The sequence below is a fragment of the Bombina bombina genome, chromosome 5, assembly GCF_027579735.1.
Source record: "Bombina bombina isolate aBomBom1 chromosome 5, aBomBom1.pri, whole genome shotgun sequence".
In the NCBI taxonomy this organism is placed as follows: Eukaryota; Metazoa; Chordata; class Amphibia; order Anura; family Bombinatoridae; genus Bombina; species Bombina bombina.
In genome coordinates this window covers 1,156,051,286-1,156,078,122 of record NC_069503.1, presented here as the reverse complement: position 1 = coordinate 1,156,078,122, position 26,837 = coordinate 1,156,051,286, and the positions used below count along the sequence as shown (strand labels likewise).

Below are 26,837 nucleotides of genomic sequence, written 5' to 3'. Positions count from 1 at the left end.
GAGACAGCATAGGGAGAGTACAGGAGAGCTGTGAGACAGCATAGGGAGAATACAGGAGAGCTGTGAGACAGCATAGGGAGAATACAGGAGAGCTGTGAGACAGTATAGAGAGAATACAGGAGAGCTGTGAGACAGCATCGGGAGAATACAGGAGAGCTGTGAGACAGCATAGGGAGAATACAGGAGAGCTGTGAGACAGTATAGAGAGAATACAGGAGAGCTGTGAGACAGCATAGAGAGAATACAGGAGAGCTGTGAGACAGCATAGAGAGAGTACAAGAGAGCCATGAGACAGCATAAGGAGAGTACAGGAGAGCTGTGAGACAGCAGAGAGAGAGGAGAGTAGTGCTATGAGCAGAAGAGAGAGAGGAGAGTAGTGCTGTGAGACAGCAGAGAGAGAGGAGAGTAGTAATGTGAGACAGCAGAGAGAGAGAAGAGTAGTGCTGTGAGACAGCAGAGAGAGAGGAGAGTAGTGCTGTGAGACAGCAGAGAGAGAGAGGAGAGTAGTGCTGTGAGACAGCAGAGAGAGAGAAGAGTAGTGCTGTGAGACAGCAGAGAGAGAGGAGAGTAGTGCTGTGAGACAGCAGAGAGAGAGGAGAGTAGTGCTGTGAGACAGCAGAGAGAGAGAGGAGAGTAGCGCTGTGAGACAGCAGAGAGAGAGGAGAGTAGTGCTGTGAGACAGCAGAGAGAGAGGAGAGTAGTGCTGCGAGACAGCAGAGAGAGAGGAGAGTAGTGCTGTGAGACAGCAGAGAGAGAGGAGAGTAGTGCTGTGAGACAGCAGAGAGAGAGGAGAGTAGTGCTGTGAGACAGCAGAGAGAGAGGAGAGTAGCGCTGTGAGACAGCAGAGAGAGAGGAGAGTAGTGCTGTGAGACAGCAGAGAGAGAGGAGAGTAGTGCTGTGAGACAGCAGAGAGAGAGAGAAGAGTAGTGCTGTGAGACAGCAGAGAGAGAGAGGAGAGTAGTGCTGTGAGACAGCAGAGAGAGAGGAGAGTAGTGCTGTGAGACAGCAGAGAGAGAGGAGAGTAGTGCTGTGAGACAGCAGAGAGAGAGGAGAGTAGTGTTGTGAGACAGCAGAGAGAGAGAAGAGTAGTGCTGTGAGACAGCAGAGAGAGAGGAGAGTAGTGCTGTGAGACAGCAGAGAGAGAGGAGAGTAGTGCTGTGAGACAGCAGAGAGAGAAGAGAGTAGTGCTGTGAGACAGCAGAGAGAGAGGAGAGTAGTGATGTGAGACAGTAGAGAGAGAGGAGAGTAGCGCTGTGAGACAGTAGAGAGAGAGGAGAGTAGTGCTGTGAGACAGAAGAGAGAGAAGAGTATTGCTGTGAGACAGCAGAGAGAGAGGAGAGTAGTGCTGTGAGACAGAAGAGAGAGGAGAGTAGCACTGTGAGACAGCAGAGAGAGAGGAGAGAAGTGCTGTGAGACAGAAGAGTGAGGAGTAGTGCTGTGAGACAGTAGAGAGAGAGGAGAGTAGTGATGTGAGACAGTAGAGAGAGAGGAGAGTAGTGCTGTGAGACAGCAGAGAGAGAGGAGAGTAGCAATGTGAGACAGTAGAGAGAGAGGAGAGTAGCGCTGTGAGACAGCAGAGAGAGAGGAGAGTAGCGCTGTGAGACAGCAGAGAGAGAGGAGAGTAGCGCTGTGAGACAGCAGAGAGAGAGGAGAGTAGCGCTGTGAGACAGCAGAGAGAGAGGAGAGTAGTGCTGTGAGACAGAAGAGAGAGAGGAGAGTAGCGCTGTGAGACAGAAGAGAGAGGAGAGTAGCGCTGTGAGACAGAAGAGAGAGAGGAGAGTAGCGCTGTGAGACAGAAGAGAGAGAGGAGAGTAGCGCTGTGAGACAGAAGAGAGAGGAGAGTATTGCTGTGAGACAGCAGAGAGAGAGGAGAGTAGTGCTGTGAGACAGAAGAGAGAGTAGAGTAGCACTGTGAGACAGCAGAGAGAGAATATTGAGAGACAACAGTTTTAAGAGAGAGGAACTATTCTGAAAAGGCTGAACAGAATGAGATTAAACAGTAAGGGTCAGATTACAAGTGGAGTGCTATTTAATGCTTCCGCTTGAGCGTTAACTGCACTAGAAGTAAGCTTGCGCTTAACTGTTAATGCGCCACTCGTAATTCGGCCCTACATTTTTCTTCAATTATTTAAATAAATCAAACAGTTTTTAACAACTTTACAATTTACTTCTATTATCTAATTTGCTTCATTCTCTTTGTATACTTTTTTGAAAGAGCAGTAATTAACTACTGGAAGCCAATGACAAGAGGTATATGTGCAGCAACCAATGAGCAGCCTCTTAGCCTACCTAGGTATACTTTTCAACAAAAGATACAAAGAAAATAGGAATATATTTGGAAATTATTTAAAATTGCATGCTCTATCTGAATCATGAAAGTAAAAACGTATGTCCCTTTAAGTAACGCTAAGTGAGAGAGGCAAGCGTCTAATAGGCATGAGTCCTGGGCCTCGCCTGTAATTAATAACCATATGCTCTTCTCACCTGAGGACTGAGGGCCCCTAGTATTCGCTCAATGCTCCCATGTTCCTGCATCATGCGCAGCGCCTTCTTGGGACCCAGTCCTCTAATCTTGCCAGAGTAGTCGCAGCCCAATAGGATACACAGGTCCACAAACTGCAGGAATATCAGACAGGAAACATCATCACAATGTCACAAGTTGTACTTGCCGCAGATACGATTATTACCGGCTGCGGCACACGATTATTACCGGCTGCGGCACATTTCTGTTACCCTGTCACAGCTGACAAATTCATGTGAATACTGCTCAAAAAATCATTGTTCATTCATTTTGTATAATTTCCTAAACAGACTGTTTAATACAAGTGGAGCACAATCGTTACTGTTAGACGTGCAAAGGCAATTGCAAGGTTGCAATAAGTTTACTGCTAGAACCAGTATTAAAAGCCAGGCATAAAAAAATACTGCAACCTGGCATTTTTTAGCTGGCAGGTAGGTGGAGCTAGAGAGTAAGCCAGTGCAGGTGTTCTGTATTATTCCCCGACTGCGTTACGTTTCCCTACCTCCGGCCACACCTCCAAAATAGTTTCAGACGGTTGTTCACGCATGCGCTTACTGCAGCATTCGTACAATAAAATTGAAAATTACACTAAAGAGCACGCATTTGCCGACTGCGCCCATGCCGCAGTCGGCAAATATTATAGAACAATTTGGGCACTAGCTGGGTGGCATACAAATGGATCGTACTTATCTTTCATAATATAAATAGTTACAAACACTCTGGGGACATGTAAATACCACTGACCAAAAAAGGAGTAAATGAGTGAATGTTTTACATAAAATAAAAAATAATATAAATAATAACAAACATTCCCTTTCATGATGAAACTATAATAAATGCCCATTTTAATTGTGTAGGTCCCCAGAGTGTTTGTAACTATTTATATTATGAAAAATAAGTACAATCCATTTGTATACCGCACAGCTAGTGCCCAAATTATGTAGGTCCCGCTTCTAAAATATTTGCCGACTGCGGTATGGGCGCATGCGTGCTCTTTAGTGTAATTTTCAATTTTATTGTAGGAATGCTGCAGTGATCGTATGCATGAGCAACCGTCTTTGAAACTATTTTGGAGGCGTGGCTGGAGGTAGGCAAACGTAACGCAGTCGGGGAATAATACAGAACACCGGCAGTATAATTCAATAATTCCCTCACAGAGTCAGAGCCCTCCAGTGGCTCATGGTAGAGACTGGAGGTTCCAGGTTCAACTCCAGGCACCCAAGGAGCAGACCGTGCTCTGACAAACGGCTCTTTCTAAAGTAACAAATGATCTGCTATCAGCTAACTCGCAGACCGCGCTCTGACAAACGTCTCTTTCTAAAGTAACAAATGATCTGCTATCAGCTAACTCGCAGACCGTGCTCTGACAAACGGCTCTTTCTAAAGTAACAAATGATCTGCTATCAGCTAACTCGCAGACCGTGCTCTGACAAACGTCTCTTTCTAAAGTAACAAATGATCTGCTATCAGCTAACTCGCAGACCGTGCTGTAACAAACGTCTCTTTCTAAAGTAACAAATGATCTGCTATCAGCTAACTCGCAGACCGTGCTCTGACAAACGGCTCTTTCTAAAGTAACAAATGATCTGCTATCAGCTAACTCGCAGACCGTGCTCTGACAAACGTCTCTTTCTAAAGTAACAAATGATCTGCTATCAGCTAACTCGCAGACCGCGCTCTGACAAACGGCTCTTTCTAAAGTAACAAATGATCTGCTATCAGCTAACTCGCAGACCGTGCTCTGACAAACGGCTCTTTCTAAAGTAACAAATGATCTGCTATCAGCTAACTCGCAGACCGTGCTCTGACAAACGGCTCTTTCTAAAGTAACAAATGATCTGCTATCAGCTAACTCGCAGACCGTGCTCTGACAAACGTCTCTTTCTAAAGTAACAAATGATCTGCTATCAGCTAACTCGCAGACCGTGCTCTGACAAACGTCTCTTTCTAAAGTAACAAATGATCTGCTATCAGCTAACTCGCAGACCGTGCTCTGACAAACGGCTCTTTCTAAAGTAACAAATGATCTGCTATCAGCTAACTCGCAGACCGTGCTCTGACAAACGCTCTTTCTAAAGTAACAAATGATCTGCTATCAGCTAACTCGCAGACCGTGCTCTGACAAACGTCTCTTTCTAAAGTAACAAATGATCTGCTGTCAGCTAACTCGCAGACCGTGCTCTGACAAACGTCTCTTTCTAAAGTAACAAATGATCTGCTATCAGCTAACTCGCAGACCGTGCTCTGACAAACGGCTCTTTCTAAAGTAACAAATGATCTGCTATCAGCTAACTCGCAGACCGTGCTCTGACAAACGGCTCTTTCTAAAGTAACAAATGATCTGCTATCAGCTAACTCGCAGACCGCGCTCTGACAAACGGCTCTTTCTAAAGTAACAAATGATCTGCTATCAGCTAACTCGCAGACCGTGCTCTGACAAACGTCTCTTTCTAAAGTAACAAATGATCTGCTATCAGCTAACTCGCAGACCGTGCTCTGACAAACGTCTCTTTCTAAAGTAACAAATGATCTGCTATCAGCTAACTCGCAGACCGTGCTGTAACAAACGGCGATTTCTAAAGTAACAAATGATCTGCTATCAGCTAACTCGCACACCGTGCTCTGACAAACGTCTCTTTCTAAAGTAACAAATGATCTGCTATCAGCTAACTCGCAGACCGTGCTCTGACAAACGTCTCTTTCTAAAGTAACAAATGATCTGCTATCAGCTAACTCGCAGACCGTGCTGTAACAAACGTCTCTTTCTAAAGTAACAAATGATCTGCTATCAGCTAACTCGCAGACCGTGCTCTGACAAACGTCTCTTTCTAAAGTAACAAATGATCTGCTATCATCTAACTCGCAGACCGTGCTCTGACAAACGGCTCTTTCTAAAGTAACAAATGATCTGCTATCAGCTAACTCGCAGACCGTGCTCTGACAAACGTCTCTTTCTAAAGTAACAAATGATCTGCTGTCAGCTAACTCGCAGACCGCGCTCTGACAAACGTCTCTTTCTAAAGTAACAAATGATCTGCTATCAGCTAACTCGCAGACCGTGCTCTGACAAACGGCTCTTTCTAAAGTAACAAATGATCTGCTATCAGCTAACTCGCAGACCGCGCTCTGACAAACGTCTCTTTCTAAAGTAACAAATGATCTGCTATCAGCTAACTCGCAGACCGTGCTCTGACAAACGGCTCTTTCTAAAGTAACAAATGATCTGCTATCAGCTAACTCGCAGACCGTGCTCTGACAAACGTCTCTTTCTAAAGTAACAAATGATCTGCTATCAGCTAACTCGCAGACCGTGCTGTAACAAACGTCTCTTTCTAAAGTAACAAATGATCTGCTATCAGCTAACTCGCAGACCGTGCTCTGACAAACGGCTCTTTCTAAAGTAACAAATGATCTGCTATCAGCTAACTCGCAGACCGTGCTCTGACAAACGTCTCTTTCTAAAGTAACAAATGATCTGCTATCAGCTAACTCGCAGACCGCGCTCTGACAAACGGCTCTTTCTAAAGTAACAAATGATCTGCTATCAGCTAACTCGCAGACCGTGCTCTGACAAACGGCTCTTTCTAAAGTAACAAATGATCTGCTATCAGCTAACTCGCAGACCGTGCTCTGACAAACGGCTCTTTCTAAAGTAACAAATGATCTGCTGTCAGCTAACTCGCAGACCGTGCTCTGACAAACGTCTCTTTCTAAAGTAACAAATGATCTGCTATCAGCTAACTCGCAGACCGTGCTCTGACAAACGGCTCTTTCTAAAGTAACAAATGATCTGCTATCAGCTAACTCGCAGACCGTGCTCTGACAAACGGCTCTTTCTAAAGTAACAAATGATCTGCTATCAGCTAACTCGCAGACCGCGCTCTGACAAACGGCTCTTTCTAAAGTAACAAATGATCTGCTATCAGCTAACTCGCAGACCGTGCTCTGACAAACGTCTCTTTCTAAAGTAACAAATGATCTGCTATCAGCTAACTCGCAGACCGTGCTCTGACAAACGTCTCTTTCTAAAGTAACAAATGATCTGCTATCAGCTAACTCGCAGACCGTGCTGTAACAAACGGCGATTTCTAAAGTAACAAATGATCTGCTATCAGCTAACTCGCACACCGTGCTCTGACAAACGTCTCTTTCTAAAGTAACAAATGATCTGCTATCAGCTAACTCGCAGACCGTGCTCTGACAAACGTCTCTTTCTAAAGTAACAAATGATCTGCTATCAGCTAACTCGCAGACCGTGCTGTAACAAACGTCTCTTTCTAAAGTAACAAATGATCTGCTATCAGCTAACTCGCAGACCGTGCTCTGACAAACGTCTCTTTCTAAAGTAACAAATGATCTGCTATCATCTAACTCGCAGACCGTGCTCTGACAAACGGCTCTTTCTAAAGTAACAAATGATCTGCTATCAGCTAACTCGCAGACCGTGCTCTGACAAACGTCTCTTTCTAAAGTAACAAATGATCTGCTGTCAGCTAACTCGCAGACCGCGCTCTGACAAACGTCTCTTTCTAAAGTAACAAATGATCTGCTATCAGCTAACTCGCAGACCGTGCTCTGACAAACGGCTCTTTCTAAAGTAACAAATGATCTGCTATCAGCTAACTCGCAGACCGTGCTCTGTAACAAACGTCTCTTTCTAAAGTAACAAATGATCTGCTATCAGCTAACTCGCAGACCGTGCTCTGACAAACGGCTCTTTCTAAAGTAACAAATGATCTGCTATCAGCTAACTCGCAGACCGTGCTCTGACAAACGGCTCTTTCTAAAGTAACAAATGATCTGCTATCAGCTAACTCGCAGACCGTGCTCTGACAAACGGCTCTTTCTAAAGTAACAAATGATCTGCTATCAGCTAACTCGCAGACCGTGCTCTGACAAACGGCTCTTTCTAAAGTAACAAATGATCTGCTATCAGCTAACTCGCAGACCGTGCTCTGACAAACGTCTCTTTCTAAAGTAACAAATGATCTGCTATCAGCTAACTCGCAGACCGTGCTCTGACAAACGGCTCTTTCTAAAGTAACAAATGATCTGCTATCAGCTAACTCGCAGACCGTGCTCTGACAAACGTCTCTTTCTAAAGTAACAAATGATCTGCTATCAGCTAACTCGCAGACCGTGCTCTGACAAACGGCTCTTTCTAAAGTAACAAATGATCTGCTATCAGCTAACTCGCAGACCGTGCTCTAACAAACGGCTCTTTCTAAAGTAACAAATGATCTGCTATCAGCTAACTCGCAGACCGTGCTCTGACAAACGTCTCTTTCTAAAGTAACAAATGATCTGCTATCAGCTAACTCGCAGACCGTGCTCTGACAAACGGCTCTTTCTAAAGTAACAAATGATCTGCTATCAGCTAACTCGCAGACCGCGCTCTGACAAACGGCTCTTTCTAAAGTAACAAATGATCTGCTATCAGCTAACTCGCAGACCGTGCTCTGACAAACGTCTCTTTCTAAAGTAACAAATGATCTGCTATCAGCTAACTCGCAGACCGTGCTCTGACAAACGGCTCTTTCTAAAGTAACAAATGATCTGCTATCAGCTAACTCGCAGACCGCGCTCTGACAAACGGCTCTTTCTAAAGTAACAAATGATCTGCTATCAGCTAACTCGCAGACCGTGCTCTGACAAACGTCTCTTTCTAAAGTAACAAATGATCTGCTATCAGCTAACTCGCAGACCGTGCTCTAACAAACGGCTCTTTCTAAAGTAACAAATGATCTGCTATCAGCTAACTCGCAGACCGTGCTGTAACAAACGTCTCTTTCTAAAGTAACAAATGATCTGCTATCATCTAACTCGCAGACCGTGCTCTGACAAACGTCTCTTTCTAAAGTAACAAATGATCTGCTATCAGCTAACTCGCAGACCGTGCTCTGATAAACGTCTCTTTCTAAAGTAACAAATGATCTGCTATCAGCTAACTCGCAGACCGTGCTCTAACAAACGGCTCTTTCTAAAGTAACAAATGATCTGCTATCAGCTAACTCGCAGACCGTGCTGTAACAAACGTCTCTTTCTAAAGTAACAAATGATCTGCTATCATCTAACTCGCAGACCGTGCTCTGACAAACGTCTCTTTCTAAAGTAACAAATGATCTGCTATCAGCTAACTCGCAGACCGTGCTCTGACAAACGGCTCTTTCTAAAGTAACAAATGATCTGCTATCAGCTAACTCGCAGACCGCGCTCTGACAAACGGCTCTTTCTAAAGTAACAAATGATCTGCTATCAGCTAACTCGCAGACCGCGCTCTGACAAACGGCTCTTTCTAAAGTAACAAATGATCTGCTATCAGCTAACTCGCAGACCGCGCTCTGACAAACGTCTCTTTCTAAAGTAACAAATGATCTGCTATCAGCTAACTCGCAGACCGTGCTCTGACAAACGGCTCTTTCTAAAGTAACAAATGATCTGCTATCAGCTAACTCGCAGACCGCGCTCTGACAAACGGCTCTTTCTAAAGTAACAAATGATCTGCTATCCGCTAACTCGCAGACCGTGCTCTGACAAACGTCTCTTTCTAAAGTAACAAATGATCTGCTATCAGCTAACTCGCAGACCGCGCTCTGACAAACGGCTCTTTCTAAAGTAACAAATGATCTGCTATCAGCTAACTCGCAGACCGTGCTCTGACAAACGTCTCTTTCTAAAGTAACAAATGATCTGCTATCAGCTAACTCACAGACCGTGCTCTGACAAACGTCTCTTTCTAAAGTAACAAATGATCTGCTATCAGCTAACTCGCAGACCGTGCTCTGACAAACGTCTCTTTCTAAAGTAACAAATGATCTGCTATCAGCTAACTCGCAGACCGTGCTCTGACAAACGTCTCTTTCTAAAGTAACAAATGATCTGCTATCAGCTAACTCGCAGACCGTGCTCTGACAAACGTCTCTTTCTAAAGTAACAAATGATCTGCTATCAGCTAACTCGCAGACCGTGCTCTGACAAACGTCTCTTTCTAAAGTAACAAATGATCTGCTATCATCTAACTCGCAGACCGTGCTCTGACAAACGGCTCTTTCTAAAGTAACAAATGATCTGCTATCAGCTAACTCGCAGACCGTGCTCTGACAAACGGCTCTTTCTAAAGTAACAAATGATCTGCTATCAGCTAACTCGCAGACCGCGCTCTGACAAACGTCTCTTTCTAAAGTAACAAATGATCTGCTATCAGCTAACTCGCAGACCGCGCTCTGACAAACGTCTCTTTCTAAAGTAACAAATGATCTGCTATCAGCTAACTCGCAGACCGTGCTGTAACAAACGTCTCTTTCTAAAGTAACAAATGATCTGCTATCAGCTAACTCGCAGACCGTGCTGTAACAAACGGCGATTTCTAAAGTAACAAATGATCTGCTATCAGCTAACTCGCAGACCGTGCTCTGACAAACGGCCCTTTCTAAAGTAACAAATGATCTGCTATCAGCTAACCTCGCAGACCGTGCTCTGACAAACGTCTCTTTCTAAAGTAACAAATGATCTGCTATCAGCTAACTCGCAGACCGTGCTCTGACAAACGTCTCTTTCTAAAGTAACAAATGATCTGCTATCAGCTAACTCGCAGACCGTGCTCTGACAAACGTCTCTTTCTAAAGTAACAAATGATCTGCTATCAGCTAACTCGCAGACCGTGCTCTGACAAACGTCTCTTTCTAAAGTAACAAATGATCTGCTATCAGCTAACTCGCAGACCGTGCTCTGACAAACGGCTCTTTCTAAAGTAACAAATGATCTGCTATCAGCTAACTCGCAGACCGTGCTCTGACAAACGTCTCTTTCTAAAGTAACAGATGATCTGCTATCAGCTAACGCGCAGACCGTGCTCTGACAAACGGCTCTTTCTAAAGTAACAAATGATCTGCTATCAGCTAACGCGCAGACCGTGCTCTGACAAACGTCTCTTTCTAAAGTAACAAATGATCTGCTATCAGCTAACTCGCAGACCGTGCTCTGACAAACGGCTCTTTCTAAAGTAACAAATGATCTGCTATCAGCTAACTCGCAGACCGTGCTCTGACAAACGGCTCTTTCTAAAGTAACAAATGATCTGCTATCAGCTAACTCGCAGACCGTGCTCTGACAAACGGCTCATTCTAAAGTAACAAATGATCTGCTATCAGCTAACTCGCAGACCGTGCTCTGACAAACGGCTCTTTCTAAAGTAACAAATGATCTGCTATCAGCTAACTCGCAGACCGTGCTCTGACAAACGGCTCTTTCTAAAGTAACAAATGATCTGCTATCAGCTAACTCGCAGACCGTGCTGTAACAAACGTCTCTTTCTAAAGTAACAAATGATCTGCTATCAGCTAACTCGCAGACCGTGCTCTGACAAACGTCTCTTTCTAAAGTAACAAATGATCTGCTATCAGCTAACTCGCAGACCGTGCTCTGACAAACGGCTCTTTCTAAAGTAACAAATGATCTGCTATCAGCTAACTCGCAGACCGTGCTCTGACAAACGTCTCTTTCTAAAGTAACAAATGATCTGCTATCAGCTAACTCGCAGACCGTGCTCTGACAAACGTCTCTTTCTAAAGTAACAAATGATCTGCTATCAGCTAACTCGCAGACCGTGCTCTGACAAACGGCTCTTTCTAAAGTAACAAATGATCTGCTATCAGCTAACTCGCAGACCGTGCTCTGACAAACGTCTCTTTCTAAAGTAACAAATGATCTGCTATCAGCTAACTCGCAGGACCGTGCTCTGACAAACGGCTCTTTCTAAAGTAACAAATGATCTGCTATCAGCTAACTCGCAGACCGTGCTCTGACAAACGTCTCTTTCTAAAGTAACAAATGATCTGCTATCAGCTAACTCGCAGACCGTGCTCTGACAAACGGCTCTTTCTAAAGTAACAAATGATCTGCTATCAGCTAACTCGCAGACCGTGCTCTGACAAACGTCTCTTTCTAAAGTAACAAATGATCTGCTATCAGCTAACTCGCAGACCGCGCTCTGACAAACGGCTTCTTTCTAAAGTAACAAATGATCTGCTATCAGCTAACTCGCAGACCGTGCTCTGACAAACGGCTCTTTCTAAAGTAACAAATGATCTGCTATCAGCTAACTCGCAGACCGTGCTCTGACAAACGGCTCTTTCTAAAGTAACAAATGATCTGCTATCAGCTAACTCGCAGACCGTGCTCTGACAAACGGCTCTTTCTAAAGTAACAAATGATCTGCTATCAGCTAACTCGCAGACCGCGCTCTGACAAACGGCTCTTTCTAAAGTAACAAATGATCTGCTATCAGCTAACTCGCAGACCGTGCTGTACATACGTCTCTTTCTAAAGTAACAAATGATCTGCTATCAGCTAACTCGCAGACCGTGCTCTGACAAACGTCTCTTTCTAAAGTAACAAATGATCTGCTATCAGCTAACTCGCAGACCGTGCTCTGACAAACGTCTCTTTCTAAAGTAACAAATGATCTGCTATCAGCTAACTCGCAGACCGTGCTCTGACAAACGTCTCTTTCTAAAGTAACAAATGATCTGCTATCAGCTAACTCTCAGACCGCGCTCTGACAAACGTCTCTTTCTAAAGTAACAAATGATCTGCTATCAGCTAACGCGCAGACCGTGCTCTGACAAACGGCTCTTTCTAAAGTAACAAATGATCTGCTATCAGCTAACTCGCAGACCGTGCTCTGACAAACGGCTCTTTCTAAAGTAACAAATGATCTGCTATCAGCTAACTCGCAGACCGTGCTCTGACAAACGTCTCTTTCTAAAGTAACAAATGATCTGCTATCAGCTAACTCGCAGACCGCGCTCTGACAAACGTCTCTTTCTAAAGTAACAAATGATCTGCTATCAGCTAACTCGCAGACCGCGCTCTGACAAACGTCTCTTTCTAAAGTAACAAATGATCTGCTATCAGCTAACTCGCAGACCGTGCTCTGACAAACGGCTCTTTCTAAAGTAACAAATGATCTGCTATCAGCTAACTCGCAGACCGCGCTCTGACAAACGTCTCTTTCTAAAGTAACAAATGATCTGCTATCAGCTAACTCGCAGGACCGTGCTCTGACAAACGGCTCTTTCTAAAGTAACAAATGATCTGCTATCAGCTAACTCGCAGACCGTGCTCTGACAAACGTCTCTTTCTAAAGTAACAAATGATCTGCTATCAGCTAACTCGCAGACCGTGCTGTAACAAACGTCTCTTTCTAAAGTAACAAATGATCTGCTATCAGCTAACTCGCAGACCGTGCTCTGACAAACGGCTCTTTCTAAAGTAACAAATGATCTGCTATCAGCTAACTCGCAGACCGTGCTCTGACAAACGTCTCTTTCTAAAGTAACAAATGATCTGCTATCAGCTAACTCGCAGACCGCGCTCTGACAAACGGCTCTTTCTAAAGTAACAAATGATCTGCTATCAGCTAACTCGCAGACCGTGCTCTGACAAACGGCTCTTTCTAAAGTAACAAATGATCTGCTATCAGCTAACTCGCAGACCGTGCTCTGACAAACGGCTCTTTCTAAAGTAACAAATGATCTGCTATCAGCTAACTCGGCAGACCGTGCTCTGACAAACGTCTCTTTCTAAAGTAACAAATGATCTGCTATAGCTAACTCGCAGACCGTGCTCTGACAAACGGGCTCTTTCTAAAGTAACAAATGATCTGCTATCAGCTAACTCGCAGAACCGTGTCTCTGACAAACGGCTCTTTCTAAAGTAACAAATGATCTGCTATCAGCTAACTCGCAGACGCGTGCTCTGACAAACGGCTCTTCTAAAGTAACAAATGATCTGCTAGCAGCTAACTCGCAGACCGTGCCTCTGACAAACGGCTCTTTCTAAAGTAACAAATGATCGTGCTTATCAGATGAACTCGCAGAGCCGGCTCTGACAAACCGTCTCTGTCTAAAGTAACATATGAATCTTGCTATCAGCTAACTCGCTGACCGAGCTGTAACAAACGTGCGATTTCCTAAAGGTAACAATCTTCTGCTTTCAGCCTAACTCGCACGACCGTTGCGCTGACAAACGTCTCTTTCTAAAGTACCTAATGATTCTGCTATCTAGCTAACTCGCAGACCGTGAATGTACAAAAACGTCTCTTTCTAAAGTAACAAATGATCTGCTATCAGCTAACTCGCAGACCGTGCTCTGACAAACGGCTCTTTCTAAAGTAACAAATGATCTGCTATCAGCTAACTCGCAGACCGTGCTGTAACAAACGTCTCTTTCTAAAGTAACAAATGATCTGCTATCAGCTAACTCGCAGAACCGTGCTCTGACAAACGGCTCTTTCTAAAGTAACAAATGATCTGCTATCAGCTAACTCGCAGACCGTGCTCTGACAAACGTCTCTTTCTAAAGTAACAAATGATCTGCTATCAGCTAACTCGCAGACCGTCGCTCTGACAAACGGCTCTTTCTAAAGTAACAAATGATCTGCTATCAGCTAACTCGCAGACCGTGCTCTGACAAACGGCTCTTTCTAAAGTAACAAATGATCTGCTATCAGCTAACTCGCAGACCGTGCTCTGACAAACGTCTCTTTCTAAAGTAACAAATGATCTGCTAGTCAGCTAACTCGCAGACCGTGCTCTGACAAACGTCTCTTTCTAAAGTAACAAATGATCTGCTATCAGCTAACTCGCAGACCGTGCTCTGACAAACGGCTCTTTCTAAAGTAACAAATGATCTGCTATCAGCTAACTCGCAGACCGTGCTCTGACAAACGGCTCTTTCTAAAGTAACAAATGATCTGCTATCAGCTAACTCGCAGACCGCGCTCTGACAAACGGCTCTTTCTAAAGTAACAAATGATCTGCTATCAGCTAACTCGCAGACCGTGCTCTGACAAACGTCTCTTTCTAAAGTAACAAATGATCTGCTATCAGCTAACTCGCAGACCGTGCTCTGACAAACGTCTCTTTCTAAAGTAACAAATGATCTGCTATCAGCTAACTCGCAGACCGTGCTGTAACAAACGGCGATTTCTAAAGTAACAAATGATCTGCTATCAGCTAACTCGCACACCGTGCTCTGACAAACGTCTCTTTCTAAAGTAACAAATGATCTGCTATCAGCTAACTCGCAGACCGTGCTCTGACAAACGTCTCTTTCTAAAGTAACAAATGATCTGCTATCAGCTAACTCGCAGACCGTGCTGTAACAAACGTCTCTTTCTAAAGTAACAAATGATCTGCTATCAGCTAACTCGCAGACCGTGCTCTGACAAACGTCTCTTTCTAAAGTAACAAATGATCTGCTATCATCTAACTCGCAGACCGTGCTCTGACAAACGGCTCTTTCTAAAGTAACAAATGATCTGCTATCAGCTAACTCGCAGACCGTGCTCTGACAAACGTCTCTTTCTAAAGTAACAAATGATCTGCTGTCAGCTAACTCGCAGACCGCTGCTCTGACAAACGTCTCTTTCTAAAGTAACAAATGATCTGCTATCATCTAACTCGCAGACCGTGCTCTGACAAACGGCTCTTTCTAAAGTAACAAATGATCTGCTATCAGCTAACTCGCAGACCGCGCTCTGACAAACGTCTCTTTCTAAAGTAACAAATGATCTGCTATCAGCTAACTCGCAGACCGTGCTCTGACAAACGGCTCTTTCTAAAGTAACAAATGATCTGCTATCAGCTAACTCGCAGACCGTGCTCTGACAAACGTCTCTTTCTAAAGTAACAAATGATCTGCTATCAGCTAACTCGCAGACCGTGCTGTGAACAAACGTCTCTTTCTAAAGTAACAAATGATCTGCTATCAGCTAACTCGCAGACCGTGCTCTGACAAACGGCTCTTTCTAAAGTAACAAATGATCTGCTATCAGCTAACTCGCAGACCGTGCTCTGACAAACGTCTCTTTCTAAAGTAACAAATGATCTGCTATCAGCTAACTCGCAGACCGCGCTCTGACAAACGTCTCTTTCTAAAGTAACAAATGATCTGCTATCAGCTAACTCGCAGACCGTGCTCTGACAAACGTCTCTTTCTAAAGTAACAAATGATCTGCTATCAGCTAACTCGCAGACCGTGCTCTGAACAAACGGCTATTTCTAAAGTAACAAATGATCTGCTATCAGCTAACTCGCAGACCGTGCTCTGACAAACGTCTCTTTCTAAAGTAACAAATGATCTGCTATCAGCTAACTCGCAGACCGTGCTCTGACAAACGGCTCTTTCTAAAGTAACAAATGATCTGCTATCAGCTAACTCGCAGACCGTGCTCTGACAAACGGCTCTTTCTAAAGTAACAAATGATCTGCTATCAGCTAACTCGCAGACCGCTGCTCTGACAAACGGCTCTTTCTAAAGTAACAAATGATCTGCTATCAGCTAACTCGCAGACCGTGCTCTGACAAACGTCTCTTTCTAAAGTAACAAATGATCTGCTATCAGCTAACTCGCAGACCGTGCTCTGACAAACGTCTCTTTCTAAAGTAACAAATGATCTGCTATCAGCTAACCTCGCAGACCGTGCTGTAACAAACGGCGATTTCTAAAGTAACAAATGATCTGCTATCAGCTAACTCGCAGACCGTGCTCTGACAAACGTCTCTTTCTAAAGTAACAAATGATCTGCTATCAGCTAACTCGCAGACCGTGCTCTGACAAACGTCTCTTTCTAAAGTAACAAATGATCTGCTATCAGCTAACTCGCAGACCGTGCTCTGACAAACGTCTCTTTCTAAAGTAACAAATGATCTGCTATCAGCTAACTCGCAGACCGTGCTCTGACAAACGTCTCTTTCTAAAGTAACAAATGATCTGCTATCAGCTAACTCGCAGACCGTGCTCTGACAAACGGCTCTTTTCTAAAGTAACAAATGATCTGCTATCAGCTAACTCGCAGACCGTGCTCTGACAAACGTCTCTTTCTAAAGTAACAAATGATCTGCTATCAGCTAACTCGCAGACCGCGCTCTGACAAACGTCTCTTTCTAAAGTAACAAATGATCTGCTATCAGCTAACTCGCAGACCGTGCTCTGACAAAACGGCTCTTTCTAAAGTAACAAATGATCTGCTATCAGCTAACTCGCAGACCGTGCTCTGACAAACGGCTCTTTCTAAAGTAACAAATGATCTGCTGATCAGCTAACTCGCAGACCGTGCTCTGACAAACGGCTCTTTCTAAAGTAACAAATGATCTGCTATCAGCTAACTCGCAGACCGTGCTCTGACAAACGGCTCTTTCTAAAGTAACAAATGATCTGCTATCAGCTAACTCGCAGACCGTGCTCTGACAAACGGCTCTTTCTAAAGTAACAAATGATCTGCTATCAGCTAACTCGCAGACCGTGCTCTGACAAACGTCTCAGTCTAAAGTAACAAATGATCTGCTATCAGCTAACTCGCAGACCGTGCTCTGACAAACGGCTCTTTCTAAAGTAACAAATGATCTGCTATCAGCTAACTCGCAGACCGTGCTCTGACAAACGTCTCTTTCTAAAGTAACAAATGATCTGCTATCAGCTAACTCGCAGACCGTGCTCTGACAAACGGCTCTTTCTAAAGTAACAAATGATCTGCTATCAGCTAACTCGCAGACCGTGCTCTAACAAACGTCTCTTTCTAAAGTAACAAATGATCTGCTATCAGCTAACTCGCAGACCGTGCTGTACAAACGTCTCTTTCTAAAGTAACAAATGATCTGCTATCATCTAACTCGCAGACCGTGCTCTGACAAACGTCTCTTTCTAAAGTAACAAATGATCTGCTATCAGCTAACTCGCAGACCGCTGCTCTGACAAACGGCTCTTTCTAAGTAACAAATGATCTGCTATCAGCTAACTCGCAGACCGCGCTCTGACAAACGTCTCTTTCTAAAGTAACAAATGATCTGCTATCAGCTAACTCGCAGACCGTGCTCTGACAAACGGCTCTTTCTAAAGTAACAAATGATCTGCTATCAGCTAACTCGCAGACCGCGCTCTGACAAACGGCTCTTTCTAAAGTAACAAATGATCTGCTATCAGCTAACTCGCAGACCGTGCTCTGACAAACGGCTCTTTCTAAAGTAACAAATGATCTGCTATCAGCTAACTCGCAGACCGTGCTCTGACAAACGGCTCTTTCTAAAGTAACAAATGATCTGCTATCAGCTAACTCGCAGACCGTGCTCTAACAAACGGCTCTTTCTAAAGTAACAAATGATCTGCTATCAGCTACTCGCAGACCGTGCTGTAACAAACGTCTCTTTCTAAAGTAACAAATGATCTGCTATCATCTAACTCGCAACCGTGCTCTGACAAACGTCTCTTTCTAAAGTAACAAATGATCTGCTATCAGCTAACTCGCAGACCGTTGCTCTGATAAACGTCTCTTTCTAAAGTAACAAATGATCTGCTATCAGCTAACTCGCAGACCGTGCTCTAGACAAACGGCTCTTTCTAAAGTAACAAATGATCTGCTATCAGCTAACTCGCAGACCGTAGCTGTAACAAACGTCTCTTTCTAAAGTAACAAATGATCTGCTATCATCTAACTCGCAGACCGTCTCTGACAAACGTCTCTTTCTAAAGTAACAAATGATCTGCTATCAGCTAACTCGCAGACCGTGCTCTGACAAACGGCTCTTTCTAAAGTAACAAATGATCTGCTATCAGCTAACTCGCAGACCGGGCCTCTGACAAACGGCTCTTTCTAAAGTAACAAATGATCTGCTATCAGCTAACTCGCAGACCGCGCTCTGACAAACGGCTCTTTCTAAAGTAACAAATGATCTGCTATCAGCTAACTCGCAGACCGCGCTCTGACAAACGTCTCTTTCTAAAGTAACAAATGATCTGCTATCAGCTAACTCGCAGACCGCGCTCTGACAAACGGCTCTTTCTAAAGTAACAAATGATCTGCTATCAGCTAACTCGCAGACCGCGCTCTGACAAACGGCTCTTTCTAAAGTAACAAATGATCTGCTATCCGCTAACTTCGCAGACCGTGCTCTGACAAACGTCTCTTTCTAAAGTAACAAATGATCTGCTATCAGCTAACTCGCAGACCGCGCTCTGACAAACGGCTCTTTCTAAAGTAACAAATGATCTGCTATCAGCTAACTCGCAGACCGTGCTCTGACAAACGTCTCTTTCTAAAGTAACAAATGATCTGCTATCAGCTAACTCACAGACCGTGCTCTGACAAACGTCTCTTTCTAAAGTAACAAATGATCTGCTATCAGCTAACTCGCAGACCGTGCTCTGACAAACGTCTCTTTCTAAAGTAACAAATGATCTGCTATCAGCTAACTCGCAGACCGTGCTCTGACAAACGTCTCTTTCTAAAGTAACAAATGATCTGCTATCAGCTAACTCGCAGACCGTGCTCTGACAAACGTCTCTTTCTAAAGTAACAAATGATCTGCTATCAGCTAACTCGCAGACCGTGCTCTGACAAACGTCTCTTTCTAAAGTAACAAATGATCTGCTATCATCTAACTCGCAGACCGTGCTCTGACAAACGGCTCTTTCTAAAGTAACAAATGATCTGCTATCAGCTAACTCGCAGACGCGTGCTCTGACAAACGTCTCTTTCTAAAGTAACAAATGATCTGCTATCAGCTAACTCGCAGACCGCTGCTCTGACAAACGTCTCTTTCTAAAGTAACAAATGATCTGCTATCAGCTAACTCGCAGACCGCGCTCTGACAAACGTCTCTTTCTAAAGTAACAAATGATCTGCTATCAGCTAACTCGCAGACCGTGCTGTAACAAACGTCTCTTTCTAAAGTAACAAATGATCTGCTATCAGCTAACTCGCAGACCGTGCTGTAACAAACGGCGATTTCTAAAGTAACAAATGATCTGCTATCAGCTAACTCGCAGACCGTGCTCTGACAAACGGCTCTTTCTAAAGTAACAAATGATCTGCTATCAGCTAACTCGCAGACCGTGCTCTGACAAACGTCTCTTTCTAAAGTAACAAATGATCTGCTATCCGCTAACTCGCAGACCGTGCTCTGACAAACGTCTCTTTCTAAAGTAACAAATGATCTGCTATCAGCTAACTCGCAGACCGTGCTCTGACAAACGTCTCTTTCTAAAGTAACAAATGATCTGCTATCAGCTAACTCGCAGACCGTGCTCTGACAAACGTCTCTTTCTAAAGTAACAAATGATCTGCTATCAGCTAACTCGCAGACCGTGCTCTGACAAACGGCTCTTTCTAAAGTAACAAATGATCTGCTATCAGCTAACTCGCAGACCGTGCTCTGACAAACGTCTCTTTCTAAAGTAACAGATGATCTGCTATCAGCTAACGCGCAGACCGTGCTCTGACAAACGGCTCTTTCTAAAGTAACAAATGATCTGCTATCAGCTAACGCGCAGACCGTGCTCTGACAAACGTCTCTTTCTAAAGTAACAAATGATCTGCTATCAGCTAACTCGCAGACCGTGCTCTGACAAACGGCTCTTTTCTAAAGTAACAAATGATCTGCTATCAGCTAACTCGCAGACCGTGCTCTGACAAACGGCTCTTTCTAAAGTAACAAATGATCTGCTATCAGCTAACTCGCAGGACCGTGCTCTGACAAACGGCTCTTTCTAAAGTAACAAATGATCTGCTATCAGCTAACTCGCAGACCGTGCTCTGACAAACGGCTCTTTCTAAAGTAACAAATGATCTGCTATCAGCTAACGCGCAGATCGTGCTCTGACAAACGTCTCTTTCTAAAGTAAACAAATGATCTGCTATCAGCTAACTCGCAGACCGTGCTCTGACAAACGGCTCTTTCTAAAGTAACAAATGATCTGCTATCAGCTAACTCGCAGACCGTGCTCTGACAAACGGCTCTTTCTAAAGTAACAAATGATCTGCTATCTAGCTAACTCGCAGACCGTGCTCTGACAAAACGGCTCTTTCTAAAGTAACAAATGATCTGCTATCAGCTAACTCGCAGACCGTTGCTCTGACAAACGGCTCATTCTAAAGTAACAAATGATCTGCTATCAGCTAACTCGCAGACCGTGCTGTAGACAAACGTCTCTTTCTAAAGTAACAAATGGATCTGCTATCAGCTAACTCGCAGACCGTGCTCTGACAAACTTCTCTTTCTAAATGTAACAAATGATCTGCTATCAGCTAACTCGCAGACCGTGCTCTGACAAACGAGCTCTTTCTAAAGTAACAAATGATCTGCTATCAGCTAACTCGCAGACCGTGCTCTGACAAACGTCTCTTTCTAAAGTAACAAATGATCTGCTATCAGCTAACTCGCAGACGTGCTCTGACAAACGTCTCTTTCTAAAGTAACAAATGATCTGCTATCAGCTAACTCGCAGACCGTGCTCTGACAAACGGCTCTTTCTAAAGTAACAAATGATCTGCTATCAGCTAACTCGCAGACCGTGCTCTGACAAACGTCTCTTTCTAAAGTAACAAATGATCTGCTATCAGCTAACTCGCAGACCGTGCTCTGACAAACGGCTCTTTCTAAAGTAACAAATGATCTGCTATCAGCTAACTCGCAGACCGTGCTCTGACAAACGTCTCTTTCTAAAGTAACAAATGATCTGCTATCATCTAACTCGCAGACCGTTGCTCTGACAAACGGCTCTTTCTAAAGTAACAAATGATCTGCTATCAGCTAACTCGCAGACCGCGCTCTGACAAACGGCTCTTTCTAAAGTAACAAATGATCTGCTATCAGCTAACTCGCAGACCGCGCTCTGACAAACGGTTCTTTCTAAAGTAACAAATGATCTGCTATCAGCTAACTCGCAGACCGTGCTCTGACAAACGGCTCTTTCTAAAGTAACAAATGATCTGCTATCAGCTAACTCGCAGACCGTGCTCTGACAAACGGCTCTTTCTAAAGTAACAAATGATCTGCTATCAGCTAACTCGCAGACCGTGCTCTGACAAACGGCTCTTTCTAAAGTAACAAATGATCTGCTATCAGCTAACTCGCAGACCGCGCTCTGACAAACGGCTCTTTCTAAAGTAACAAATGATCTGCTGTCAGCTAACTCGCAGACCGTGCTGTAACAAACGTCTCTTTCTAAAGTAACAAATGATCTGCTATCAGCTAACTCGCAGACCGTGCTCTGACAAACGTCTCTTTCTAAAGTAACAAATGATCTGCTATCAGCTAACTCGCAGACCGTGCTCTGACAAACGTCTCTTTCTAAAGTAACAAATGATCTGCTATCAGCTAACGAGCAGACCGTGCTCTGACAAACGTCTCTTTCTAAAGTAACAAATGATCTGCTATCAGCTAACTCTCAGACCGCGCTCTGACAAACGTCTCTTTCTAAAGTAACAAATGATCTGCTATCAGCTAACGCGCAGACCGTGCTCTGACAAACGGCTCTTTCTAAAGTAACAAATGATCTGCTATCAGCTAACTCGCAGACCGTGCTCTGACAAACGGCTCTTTCTAAAGTAACAAATGATCTGCTATCAGCTAACTCGCAGACCGTGCTCTGACAAACGTCTCTTTCTAAAGTAACAAATGATCTGCTATCCGCTAACTCGCAGACCGCGCTCTGACAAACGTCTCTTTCTAAAGTAACAAATGATCTGCTATCCGCTAACTCGCAGACCGCGCTCTGACAAACGTCTCTTTCTAAAGTAACAAATGATCTGCTATCAGCTAACTCGCAGACCGTGCTCTGACAAACGGCTCTTTCTAAAGTAACAAATGATCTGCTATCAGCTAACTCGCAGACCGCGCTCTGACAAACGGCTCTTTCTAAAGTAACAAATGATCTGCTATCAGCTAACTCGCAGACCGTGCTCTGACAAACGGCTCTTTCTAAAGTAACAAATGATCTGCTATCAGCTAACTCGCAGACCGTGCTCTGACAAACGGCTCATTCTAAAGTAACAAATGATCTGCTATCAGCTAACTCGCAGACCGTGCTGTAACAAACGTCTCTTTCTAAAGTAACAAATGATCTGCTATCAGCTAACTCGCAGACCGTGCTCTGACAAACGTCTCTTTCTAAAGTAACAAATGATCTGCTATCAGCTAACTCGCAGACCGTGCTCTGACAAACGGTTCTTTCTAAAGTAACAAATGATCTGCTATCAGCTAACTCGCAGACCGCGCTCTGACAAACGTCTCTTTCTAAAGTAACAAATGATCTGCTATCAGCTAACTCGCAGACCGTGCTCTGACAAACGGCTCTTTCTAAAGTAACAAATGATCTGCTATCAGCTAACTCGCAGACCGTGCTCTGACAAACGTCTCTTTCTAAAGTAACAAATGATCTGCTATCAGCTAACTCGCAGACCGTGCTCTGACAAACGGCTCTTTCTAAAGTAACAAATGATCTGCTATCAGCTAACTCGCAGACCCGTGCTCTGACAAACGTCTCTTTCTAAAGTAACAAATGATCTGCTATCAGCTAACTCGCAGACCGTGCTCTGACAAACGTCTCTTTCTAAAGTAACAAATGATCTGCTATCAGCTAACTCGCAGACCGTGCTGTAACAAACGTCTCTTTCTAAAGTAACAAATGATCTGCTATCAGCTAACTCGCAGACCGTGCTGTAACAAACGTCTCTTCTAAAGTAACAAATGATCTGCTATCAGCTAACTCGCAGACCGTGCTGTAACAAACGTCTCTTTCTAAAGTAACAAATGATCTGCTATCAGCTAACTCGCAGACCGTGCTCTGACAAACGGCTCTTTCTAAAGTAACAAATGATCTGCTATCAGCTAACTCGCAGACCGCGCTCTGACAAACGGCTCTTTCTAAAGTAACAAAATGATCTGCTATCAGCTAACTAGCAGACCGCGCTCTGACAAACGTCTCTTTCTAAAGTAACAAATGATCTGCTATCAGCTAACTCGCAGACCGTGCTCTGACAAACGTCTCAGTCTAAAGTAACAAATGATCTGCTATCAGCTAACTTGCAGACCGTGCTCTGACAAACGGCTCATTCTAAAGTAACAAATGATCTGCTATCAGCTAACTCGCAGACCGTGCTCTGACAAACGTCTCTTTCTAAAGTAACAAATGATCTGCTATCAGCTAACTCGCAGACCGTGCTCTGACAAACGGCTCTTTCTAAAGTAACAAATGATCTGCTATCAGCTAACTCGCAGGACCGTGCTCTGACAAACGGCTCTTTCTAAAGTAACAAATGATCTGCTATCAGCTAACTCGCAGACCGCGCTCTGACAAACGGCTCTTTCTAAAGTAACAAATGATCTGCTATCAGCTAACTCGCAGACCGCGCTCTGACAAACGGTTCTTTCTAAAGTAACAAATGATCTGCTATCAGCTAACTCGCAGACCGCTGCTCTGACAAACGGCTCTTTCTAAAGTAACAAATGATCTGCTATCAGCTAACTCGCAGGACCGTGCTCTGACAAACGGCTCTTTCTAAAGTAACAAATGATCTGCTATCAGCTAACTCGCAGACCGTGCTTCTGACAAACGTCTCTTTCTAAAGTAACAAATGATCTGCTATCAGCTAACTCGCAGACCGTGCTCTGACAAACGTCTCTTTCTAAAGTAACAATGATCTGCTATCAGCTAACTCGCAGACCGCGCTCTGACAAACGGCTCTTTCTAAAGTAACAAATGATCTGCTATCAGCTAACTCGCAGACCGTGCTCTGACAAACGGCTCTTTCTAAAGTAACAAATGATCTGCTATCAGCTAACTCGCAGACCGTGCTCTGACAAACGGCTCTTTCTCAAAGTAACAAATGATCTGCTATCAGCTAACTCGCAGACCGCGCCTCTGACAAACGGCTCTTTCTAAAGAAACAAATGATCTGCTATCAGCTAACTCGCAGGACCGTGCTCTGACAAACGGCGCTTTCTAAAGTAACAAATGATCTGCTATCATCTAACTCGCAGACCGCGCTCTGACAAACGGCTCTTTCTAAAGTAACAATGATCTGCTATCATCTAACTCGCAGACCGCGCTCTGACAAACGGCTCTTTCTAAAGTAACAAATGATCTGCTATCAGCTAACTCGCCAGACCGCGCTCTGACAAACGGGCTCTTTCTAAAGTAACAAATGATCTGCTATCAGCTAACTCGCAGACCGTGCTCTGACAAACGGCTCTTTCTAAAGTAACAAATGATCTGCTATCAGCTAACTCGCAGACCGTGCTCTGACAAACGGCTCTTTCTAAAGTAACAAATGATCTGCTATCAGCTAACTCGCAGAGCCGCGCTCTGACAAACGGCTCTTTCTAAAGTAACAAATGATCTGCTATCAGCTAACTCGCACACCGCGCTCTGACAAACGGCTCTTTCTAAAGTAACAAATGATCTGCTATCAGCTAACTCGCAGACCGTGCTCTGACAAACGTCTCTTTCTAAAGTAACAAATGATCTGCTATCAGCTAACTCGCAGACCGTGCGCTGACAAACGGCTCTTTCTAAAGTAACAAATGATCTGCTATCAGCTAACTCGCACACCGTGCTGTAACAAACGTCTCTTTCTAAAGTAACAAATGATCTGCTATCAGCTAACTCGCAGACCGTGCTCTGACAAACGTCTCTTTCTAAAGTAACAAATGATCTGCTATCAGCTAACTCGCAGACCGTGCTCTGACAAACGGCTCTTTCTAAAGTAACAAATGATCTGCTATCAGCTAACTCGCAGACCGTGCTCTGACAAACGGCTCTTTCTAAAGTAACAAATGATCTGCTATCAGCTAACTCGCAGACCGCGCTGTAACAAACGTCTCTTTCTAAAGTAACAAATGATCTGCTATCAGCTAACGCGCAGACCGTGCTCTGACAAACGGCTCTTTCTAAAGTAACAAATGATCTGCTATCAGCTAACTCGCAGACCGTGCTCTGACAAACGGCTCTTTCTAAAGTAACAAATGATCTGCTATCAGCTAACTCACAGACCGCGCTCTGACAAACGTCTCTTTCTAAAGTAACAAATGATCTGCTATCAGCTAACTCGCAGACCGCGCTCTGACAAACGTCTCTTTCTAAAGTAACAAAGGATCTGCTATCAGCTAACTCGCAGACCGTGCTCTGATAAACGTCTCTTTCTAAAGTAACAAATGATCTGCTATCAGCTAACTCGCAGACCGTGCTCTGACAAACGGCTCTTTCTAAAGTAACAAATGATCTGCTATCATCTAACTCGCAGACCGTGCTCTGATAAACGTCTCTTTCTAAAGTAACAAATGATCTGCTATCATCTAACTCGCAGACCGTGCTCTAACAAACGGCTCTTTCTAAAGTAACAAATGATCTGCTATCAGCTAACTCGCAGACCGTGCTCTGACAAACGTCTCTTTCTAAAGTAACAAATGATCTGCTATCAGCTAACTCGCAGACCGTGCTCTGACAAACGGCTCTTTCTAAAGTAACAAATGATCTGCTATCAGCTAACTCGCAGACCGTGCTCTGACAAACGTCTCTTTCTAAAGTAACAGATGATCTGCTATCAGCTAACTCGCAGACCGTGCTCTGACAAACATCTCTTTCTAAAGTAACAAATGATCTGCTATCAGCTAACTCGCAGACCGTGCTGTAACAAACGTCTCTTTCTAAAGTAACAAATGATCTGCTATCAGCTAACTCGCAGACCGTGCTCTGACAAACGTCTCTTTCTAAAGTAACAAATGATCTGCTATCAGCTAACTCGCAGACCGTGCTCTGACAAACGTCTCTTTGTAAAGTAACAAATGATCTGCTATCAGCTAACTCGCAGACCGTGCTCTGACAAACGTCTCTTTGTAAAGTAACAAATGATCTGCTATCAGCTAACTCGCAGACCGTGCTCTGACAAACGGCTCTTTGTAAAGTAACAAATGATCTGCTATCAGCTAACTCGCAGACCGTGCTCTGACAAACGGCTCTTTCTAAAGTAACAAATGATCTGCTATCAGCTAACTCGCAGACCGCGCTCTGACAAACGGCTCTTTCTAAAGTAACAAATGATCTGCTATCAGCTAACTCGCAGACCGCGCTCTGACAAACGGTTCTTTCTAAAGTAACAAATGATCTGCTATCAGCTAACTCGCAGACCGTGCTCTGACAAACGGCTCTTTCTAAAGTAACAAATGATCTGCTATCAGCTAACTCGCAGACCGTGCTCTGACAAACGGCTCTTTCTAAAGTAACAAATGATCTGCTATCAGCTAACTCGCAGACCGTGCTCTGACAAACGGCTCTTTCTAAAGTAACAAATGATCTGCTATCAGCTAACTCGCAGACCGCGCTCTGACAAACGGCTCTTTCTAAAGTAACAAATGATCTGCTGTCAGCTAACTCGCAGACCGTGCTGTAACAAACGTCTCTTTCTAAAGTAACAAATGATCTGCTATCAGCTAACTCGCAGACCGTGCTCTGACAAACGTCTCTTTCTAAAGTAACA

General features: G+C 44.1%; 1 protein-coding gene across 1 annotated transcript in view; it reads right to left on the bottom strand.

Moving 5' to 3' along the window:
* The window catches only part of LOC128659653 (flap endonuclease 1), a 78,257-nt gene that overhangs the window by 27,136 nt on the left and 24,284 nt on the right, over nt 1-26,837 (bottom strand). Inside the window, exon 2 of the mRNA XM_053713226.1 lies at nt 2,485-2,616. Within this exon, the coding sequence (XP_053569201.1) occupies nt 2,485-2,616 (132 nt within the window). The remainder of the gene's footprint in view (nt 1-2,484; nt 2,617-26,837) is intronic.